The following is a 9,720-nucleotide window of genomic DNA, read 5'->3' as shown; positions in this document are numbered from 1 at the left end:
GAGAATGAAATAAGATAAGAATTTTGTAAATAATAGTAAGATAGTTTGTGAATAATAGTGAGATAGTTTGAGTTAAGTATTTTTTTAATTTTAGAAAATAAAAGATAAAGAGTTAATAAAAATATTATAAAGTTAAAATATTATTTTTATTTTGAGATTTAAAAAAGTTGAATTTTTTTTTTCTTATTTGAAAATTTTGAAAAGTTGTAATAATTAATTTGAAAGTGTTTGTGTTTAAGTCATGTTTGGAAAAGAAATGAGATGAGATGAGATGAAAATTATAATCAAACATCCCCTTAGGGTTTATGAATAAGGAAAATGCTGCTCTTCCCATTGGGAGCTATTGCTGTGACTTTTTAATTTAATTTTTACTTAATGATTAAATAAATATTTTTTAATTATATAAATTTTTTATTCTTTTTAAAAATATTAAAAAATATTAAAAAAATACATGTGAAAAAAGTAAAAAAAAAAAATCCAAAATACATTAATAAGAGCCCCTAGCAAAAACTCACAGCAGTGGCTATAGAGCCACCCTATGAAGAAAGAGAGTTGTCTGAATAAATTTCTCATGTTATATATATTAAATGCTCAATAATGCTATGGGATATATTTTATATATTAAGATTTATCTTTTAAAGTAAATTATATTAAGATTTATCTTTTAAATTATACACATAGTATTTTATATATACTATGTGTATATATTTTATATACACATACCCTTTATTTATATATATATATATATATCAAGAGATTGATGACCTAACGGCATATAATTCGATTATTCTAATAAAATATCTAGATTTGAAATTATTTACTTATTGTATATATAAAAAGAAGAGTAATGATATATTTATAACATTTTGTACAATATATTATATAATAATGTGTTAAATAAAGAATCTTTTTATAAAATATTTTATAAAAGTAATATAATTTTATAAAAATATTTTTAATTTAACATATTATTGTATTGTATAAAATATTGTGGGTTAATCATTTTCTTAAAAAGAAATGTATACGTATGCGTGTTTTACTTCCAAAGGCCATTAATGGCGCTGGAGATCTAAAAAGATGTAATTGATGGTGATTAAATACGTACGTACGAGTTAGTTGTGTGAGAAAAATTATGGATAATACTAGTTTTTCCGATGGGAGCTCCCGTTGGGATTTTTTTTTTATTTTTTTTATTTTTTTATTAAAAAATGTTTTTTAATAGTGATGGGATTTTTTTTTAATTTTTTTAAAATATTTAAAAATATTAAAAAAATGTATGTTAAAAATGAAAAAAAAAAAAAAAACACTTCGAGTACACTAGCGGGAGCCCCCTACGGTGACTCTAGAAGGGTCCAAAAATTATTGACATAAATTTGGAAACATAACTGCTTTAGACAGGTGAATCTTATGACGGGATTTTATCGAAAACCATTAATAGAATGACACGTCAGCTGAGTATATGAGACTAGACTAAAACTGGTCATACCGTAGAAATGCTTATCTCCTTTATAGAAGGAAAAATTCTATTTGCAATTGGCTGAGAAACTCCCGCAAAACCGGATAATAAAATTTTTTTTTTTTTTACATCTCTCTTCATTTCGTTCTCTCAATTTATCACTGTCAATTTTTTCTTACCATATTCTTCCTCTCTCTTTCTTCCTCTCGATTTCACAGTTTTAGTCTCTCTTCGGTGCAGTGCGAGTTTAATATCTCGTAAATTCAATACCCCGGTCAAGCTCGCAGCAGTTGAATTCTCCTTCAGAAACCGATCGAGTTCTTCTATTACAATGATGGAAGTTCCATAAGGTTTATCTTCGAATCCAAATCTGCAAGTTCATCTGTTGGATCTACAAATAATATAAAAAATCCAACTAATAATTAATTAGCTGCGCAAAGAATGCACCAACCTTTCTTCTCGTTTGATCACAACTCAAAGGTGCCTCTCCTCCTCCATCTCTCCAGGTCACTTAGTGTAGCTTCTTGCTAGCTGAAGCAGGTACTACACAAATATCTTTCTCTCTCCCCCACACAAATATCTTCTTGTTCTTATCTTGGTGGGTAGTGCAGCTGTAGATTTTATCAAAGATTTTTTCCCAAAATTTGGACTCATTGCCAGAAATGATTGTAAGTATTTTCCCTTCCTTTTTTTTTTTAAATAAAAAAATGATAACTAGTAATAGTGTTTTTCTTCTTGGATGAAATGCTCCGAGTTTCACTCTAACAACGAAAAATTAAAGATGGAAAGAACGAAATGCTTCTTCCCGAATTTCACTCTAACAATGATTCAAAAATCGATTCTCTGCAAGTTTACTAGAATCGTAAGGCGGCTTTTCTCGGAGATTGCAAATTGCAGATGAATGGACAATGCCAATTGACTTTTTTTTTTTTAAATATAAAAGATTATGGGAAGGAGATTACCGATATACGAATAAAAAACGAGATTGTGTCAACCGGTTGCACAGTCGGTTGTACCTAGCAGGGTTGCATACCGGCATCTGAAGTTGCACCCCATGGAATCCAAGATATAATCTTTCATATACAATAAAATTTGAAGCAAAAATTTTAATCAACTACACAATCTTATATAAATTTAAGCATTGTTTCTGCATTGTCGTAGAAACTTATAGTTTTCATTTTTTTGATCGGTGTAGATGGAAGTTAATAATACAAGTATCGCTTGCAGTGAAAAAAAACCTTGCAACCAAAGTTTTTCATTCCCCAGAACAACAGCTCTTGATAGAACTGCAAGTTGATCATTTTCCCTAGCAATTGTCTAAAACATATTTGAGTTTTCAAATTTTGAAGTAAATTGAATTGATGGTGGGTTATATAGATCTCAAGGCTTTCCAAAGAGTATCTCACTGTGTTTTCACTTATAATGGATCTTAAAAGAATATTCAGACAACTTATAAATATAATCAAATCCTAAGAAAATCGAGGATGGAGAGGGGGAGAGAGAGAGAGAGAGAGAGAGAGAGGGATTAAGTGATCATGTTTCGACGTAGTCCAAAAAAAAATCGTGTTTCGATTCTCAAATCCTGAGAAAATCGACTTAGTCTTCAAATCGTGTTTCGGTTCTGCAAATCAGAGAGAGAGGGGTTAGGGTTCGTGAAGGAGATGGAAGGGGAGAGAGAGAGGGGGGGTTCGGTCTCATCATTCACATGTGACCCCTGATAATTTGTTTTTCCTCTATAGCGCACCCCACCAACTTAGAGATACATCCTTTACGTGGCCCACATTCGTTGGTTGCCGTTGTTCTCTAAACTACGGATATACCTGTTTGAAGTTATTCTCATTTGGAAATTCAATATAGAGTTCGGCTTCTGACTCGTTGGGTTGGTGATGAGCATTTAACAACCCTCAATCAAAATATGATAGGTAAGAAGTTTTAAACTATATACAATAAAATTGATATCATCTGATTACATCAAGAAAAATTAATTCCTACCAATGTGAGAAGTCAAAGCATAGAACTTCATCTTCTTCTTCAAGCCAGTCTGTCGTTGCACCAAATCCAGACCACCATTGCACCAAACTAGGTTCGTCGCCTCCACAACTGAATGTCATCGCACCACCAAGCTTCGTCACACCCACGAAGCTTTTTCTCCCCCACAAAGCTTCGTTGCCCATGAGCTCCATTGCCCACCAAACCAAAACCCATTTGAGAAAAAAATACTTGTCAGTGCAGAGCATTCCAGCACAAAAGCTGCCTAAGCACAACAAAACCCACAAAGCTCCGTCACCCATGAGCATTCTTAGCTAACTCTCCTCCACCCATTGGTATCCTTATGCGAGTGAAAGCAATCCCAAGAAATAGGACCACTGCCATGAATCACAACACTTTCCATTTTCTACCATTTCAAGCTCTTTTTTATTTTTTTTAATGAAAGCCTAATAAACAGACTGAAGCAAAGCACAGTAACAAAAAAATATTCACTCACTCAAGGAGAAGATGACCATGTAGAGAGCGTGCTAGAAGTCCTCTATGACCTTGGTAAAGGCTTATTGGGAGTCGAGCCCTTGGGACTCATAGTGGGATTAGAGTTCTTGTGGGGTAGGCAGCTTTCTCTTCTGGCTAGCTACGTCTTTATCCTGTGTGGGTGAGGAGGAGGAGGAGCTTTGAGAGAAGGCCATTGGGGTTGGTGGTTGTTCCATTTTGCGATAAAAACGAAGTTGAGGAAAAACAATTGAATGAGAGAGAGATTGGATTGCCATTTCACAGTAGAGACGAGGGAGCTTTTTGCACAACATTATCAGCTATAGGTAGGCACATTAGATATGAAATAGAAGAGTCTATGTGGCAAACATTTATTGAATGGCTATTATTAGAAGGATAGCAGACGGACCGGTGGAAAGATATTCTCTTCAATATATGCAATGATTCCTTTATTTTGATGTTAGAGTGCCTTAAACGTGGCCATGTGTATGTATGCGCTGTTACCGTTAGCATTGTGTGGTCCTAGCCATCATATGGTTCATAACAATACCATATATATTAGGAAAATGTTTTGGATCTCGTGCTCCAATAGTCTTTTTTTTTTTTAATTTAATAATTAAATAAATATTTTTTAATATTATGATTTTTTTTTAATATTTAAGATGATAAAAAAAATACATAAAAAAATTCAAATAACTTCGTCAGTACTATAAGAAAACTGCTTATTTGTTACTAATTATTTTCAGTAAAAATAATTATTTTTATCATAAATAATTGTTTTTATCGTAAATAATCTATTTTAAATATTTTTTTTTCTTTTTAGTGTAATGACTATTATCGTACTGGTATTAAGGAGGTGATAATTCTGATGGGTGGTTCCAAATTAAGGAGGTGATAATTCTGATGGGTGGTTCCAAATTAAGGAGGTGATAATTCTGATGGGTCCAATTCCAAAGAATGTCGACATCATATACTGGCACAAGGCCGGTTGGCTTTTAATCCGAGATCATACCAAATATGAATGGCAAATTAATTGAGCGTCCAAGCTCGCTCGATCGAGGTAGATAGCCATAGCTAGTGCATGCAGCCAGCTAGTGAGATGATGACGAGGGATTTTTAAGACGGATCAATATATATGATCTTAATTCTAAAAATATTTGTTGCTCTCTCTTATTACTTGAGGCTTGCTTTCAAATTTAGGAGATTGATTTCAGCTGGCTGCTGCATGCTTCGACTGAACTAGGCGCTCCTCCTTATCATCATCATCATGTCCATATATTCATCACTTTTATTATTTTCCATGAGAACATAGAAAGCCAGATAATAATTATTAGAATTTTATAAAGAATAGAAAATCCGTTATACCCAAAAAGACAGACACGTACAGTGACTCAGTGAATACTCATGTAGCACCCCCACAGTACTAGGCGCCTAACCTAGCACATTAATGTAGGACCATCTATATATATATATATAGAAAATCTATAGCTAGCTTAATTTTTTTACAGAGTTAGTTTATATAAAGGTTCTAAATAAAGATTGTTAGGTGAAAGCTGCTTGATTGGTTTGGTAGCGATGTGGCATGCATGCATATGCATGTGGTACCCTAAGTTCAAAATCACCGATCGAACAACTTCATTCACAACCATTCAATGACTCTGGCCGCTAAATAATGCATGGCCCTCTTTCGTTTTCTTTTTCTTGGTTTAGCATGTATTTCATGCAAATCACATGTCGAAATCTGATGAATCAATGCTCAGAACCAGTAGTAGGACTACTTGATCAGCAGAAGATCATATTGCTGCCCGCATCTGGACCACTAACTTCTTTAAAAAAAAAACAGATGGTTCACTGCCTTTCTAGATGTTTGATAATTTATTCAAGTAGATAACAAGAATCTTTAGCCTTGAATATTTTGATCACGACTTTTAAAACATTATACAGACTATACATACAGTTGGGTACGTATTATAATATATATGTGCTTAGTTGGGTTTTCATTTCTGTATTTTCTTTAGTTAGCAAGAAATGGGCCGGCCGGTTCGTTTTTCTGCTAATTTCTTCTTCTTTTTCCCTTGATTAACATAAAGAAGAGGTCGCGCTCTTCTTCGTCTCGTTCATTTTTACAAAATTTTTTATGTTATTTTATTTAATTATTATAATTTTTTTTAATTTTTACATAAAATAAAATAAACAGTTTAACTTTTTTAAATTTTAAAATAAAAATAATATTAAAAAATATATTCTAATAATATTTTATTTAATTTTTAACTTTTATCTAAATTTATTTTATTTTATCTGTGAAAATATACGAGACCAAGTTACCCATAAGATCCTCGCGATGTAGTTTTCCAGACACCCATTAATTCTCGCAATTAATGCATGGATAATATATGATACATTTTTCCTACATACATACAGTATGTACGTACGTACACTAGTACTACTACTGCTATATACACATGATCTATACGTACGTACGTACACTGTTCACGATCGATTTCTGAGAAATATCAAGAACAGTCATCGATCACGTGATCTCTCTCTCTATATCACGTATAATATGTATGATCATGAGTCGGCCGTATACACTTTCCAAAATCGTGTTCGACACTTTTCATGTACGTACGTTTATGTATATGTATTCTAGCTTCATTATTCACACGTACGTACGTACACTAATATTCACGTGAAAATTAAGGAGCTAGCTGTTGAGTGTCGATCAATATTCATGCATGTCAATTATCAAGAATGGTACTACGTACTCGATCGGTGACCACATGATCTCTACCAGTACGTATATATAAATATATATATATATATATATGCTTTCTAAAGTCGTGTTCAACTCTTTTCATGCACGTTGATCATAAACTTCATTAATATTATACAACGTCGCACGTACACCATGTCGACACCCTTTCTATTCATACTCACCGGACACGCAAGCTAGGTGCATATCGTCATTATCTTAACATGAATGGTACAATATACTTTTGTGAAAAGAAGAATATATATCATACGTACGCAAGACTAATTGCCTAGCTCCTTTCTGAAATATGCATAAACAAAATGTAGGCATGGTTAGAATGAAGTACCGTGCAGTTATTTTAAAAAAGAATTAAATTTATTATTAAAAATTTTTTTTTTTTATATGAGTCTCATATTTATTAAATTTTTTTAAAATGATTGTGCAACGCTTATAGACTTATATTACAAGTATCATTTCTCTTAATTTAAATAGAATAAAATATTTAATATCCAGCATACTGCATATATATATAATTTATATATATATATATACATGTTTCTTATATATATTTAAGAAGGCTAGCTGCATGCATGGCCAGAGCAATATATATTCCGGGATTTGACATCAGAATCTGTCGAGTATTTAATTACCCGCGTGCTGATAAAACCGCATGCATATTATATGCATGAGATCGCGAGGGAGGAACCGCTCAAAAAATCTCGTACGAAATGGTAAACCAGTGGAGATAATATTATATCGATACTGTATTATATATGGGACTAAGATTCATGAATGCATGTTAATTAATAATTTACTCTTGTATATAGCAGCAACCCATGAATGCATGCATGCTATCCGGCCTAGCTGCTACCTCATCCCATAAAACATCGTCTCTATATATAGTTAGCGTTATAAAATATATATTTGGTAGAACATGCGCGCATGCATGCATCTTAAAATTAAATTGGAAATTCTGATCATATGGAGTGTGCATGCATGATGATGCAGATATCAGATTCGTATATATGAACGCGTGCAATATTAAAGGCTACAAAAAACAAAGCGAGGACAGAGATTCAAAAGATACAATTACAAATTTACAATAATAATATTAATAATAATAAAAGAAAATACAAGCCTTGAAAAGAAGAAAATAAACGAAGCAAATGGGCATGAACTACAACTGTAACTGTAAGAAGCAAGCGAGCTGGGTGGGGTTCACAATGCCCGGCACGTGGGCCCCACCCGTTTTTAGTAAATTCGCTAATTCCACGTACCTTTGGTGATCTTCCACCTGTCGTCGTCCTCGTCGTCGCTCCGCTCCACCTCTCGGCTCCGCTCCACCGTCATCCCTCTGCTTCCCTCTCCCCGACACCGGAATCGCCTCCTTTTGGGCCGGATCCCACGGTCGACCGAGCAGCGTACCTCTGGTGAGAAACTCGTGGGCAAGATACCCGGCCAGAAGTCGGTTAGACGGGATCGGATCGACACATCCGGCTGGTTTCGACGTCGACCGCTTCGACGAGGGTTCGAGGGCGCCCAACCCGAGTCCATCCCTCTCTTTGCGTTTCTTATCAATGACAATATTGGGCGTCAAAACGCGACGCGGAGGAAGTCGCATCGTTTTGGTACTCATGGCGTCGTTTTGGGTGCATGCCCCGTCAGCACCAAGGTTCAAAACAAGGCTAAAAGGGTAAACTCACCTCAAAATTATCAGGTGAATTAAAAATAGAAAAATAAACAAATAAGGCAGAGAAGGAGACAGCTAGAGAGTAGAGTGACGAGAGAGAGAGATGGAACCCCAAAAATAAACGAAATAGTGGAGCAAAAGGGGGCACTCTATTTATAGGAGATGTGTTAGCCATTTACCCTTATGATATCAACGAATTTACAGGAGTACCAATAAGACATCGAATCGACGAATTGACAACAAAGCCCTCCTTTCTGCTTAACTCGGAATCTCCCTTTTTATTTTTTATTTTTTTTAAGTTTCCTTTTAAAATGGCATGCCAGCCGAACAAGTTACTGATTTTTTTTTTTCTCGGCATCCAAACAAGTTGTAAGGATGTTAGGTGGTTACCAATAAGTTACCACCAGATACCCACCCGGCCAGACAACTACCAGCCATACAAGTTTTAGATTCCTTTTATTTATTTAGCTCTTTATGGATGTATGTGAATCTAATATCACATCATGAGATGATGAGAAAATGATAAAAATTAAGATGATAAATAATATTACTATTCTAAATAATATTATATATCATACTCTTATTTCACTTCCATCCTGCTTTATAAATATAGTACTTTCTATCCCTCATGAATCATTTTTTATATTTACAAAATGAAATTAAAAAACTAATACAATAACACCTCATCATAGTAAAATAAGAATAAAAACAGTAATCTAAAATGTAACATTTCCCTTAATTTCTTTGTCTGTATTTTTTTATTGAGAAATATCATGTCCACGATATAATATATTCCTAAATGTCAAGAGAAAAGTAACTCTTGCCTTCAAAACTTTTGGTCTTGTTGTATATTCTTAAGAAATGTTAAATAAAAAAAACAACATTTGAGTAAAATCATGGGATCTAATTATGTTAAAAGAAGAATAAAGTCATGTGTGGTAATGGTCAAGGGCAAGTACTCCTCTTAGAGCACTGGCATTAGATTAGCTAAATATCAGTCAAGTCTAAATTTTAACTAAATTTTCTCAAAATTAGTTGCATTAGACTATCAAAATCACTTCAAGTCAAGTTATAAATTACTGTAATTGGAAAACCAAAGTCATATTAAGTAAATTATTATTCATCAACTAAAAAATATTTTATTAAAAAGTATTCATCTTCTCTTCGTTTCTTCTTCCTTTATTATTTATGTTAAATAATTTGTTTAGACAGTAAAAATTAAATTATTAATTAATATATAGAGTATATTTATAAAATATAAAAAATTATTAAAATATATAATATAATATTATTATTTTAATTTTAAAATAATTAATCCAATATAAATTAACCTCTTCAAAA

General features: G+C 33.0%; 1 protein-coding gene across 1 annotated transcript; it reads right to left on the bottom strand.

The window, feature by feature from the left end:
• Nucleotides 1-7,711: 7,711 nt before the first annotated feature.
• LOC108991533 lies at nt 7,712-8,501 on the bottom strand. Its single transcript, XM_018965822.2, has one exon. The coding sequence runs from the start codon at nt 8,323-8,325 to the stop codon at nt 7,867-7,869; it is 459 nt and encodes a 152-aa protein (XP_018821367.1). The 5' UTR covers nt 8,326-8,501; the 3' UTR covers nt 7,712-7,866.
• Between the last annotated feature and the right edge of the window lie 1,219 nt (nt 8,502-9,720).

Source organism: Juglans regia, chromosome 10 (assembly GCF_001411555.2).
Source record: "Juglans regia cultivar Chandler chromosome 10, Walnut 2.0, whole genome shotgun sequence".
Taxonomy (NCBI): Eukaryota; Viridiplantae; Streptophyta; class Magnoliopsida; order Fagales; family Juglandaceae; genus Juglans; species Juglans regia.
The sequence above is the reverse complement of the archived record's forward strand: the minus strand, read 5'-3'. Positions and strand labels throughout refer to the sequence as shown.

Bases quoted from the DNA above. Each gene is read 5' to 3' on its own strand.
- LOC108991533 (XM_018965822.2), bottom strand. From the start codon at position 8,325: ATGAGTACCAAAACGATGCGACTTCCTCCGCGTCGCGTTTTGACGCCC.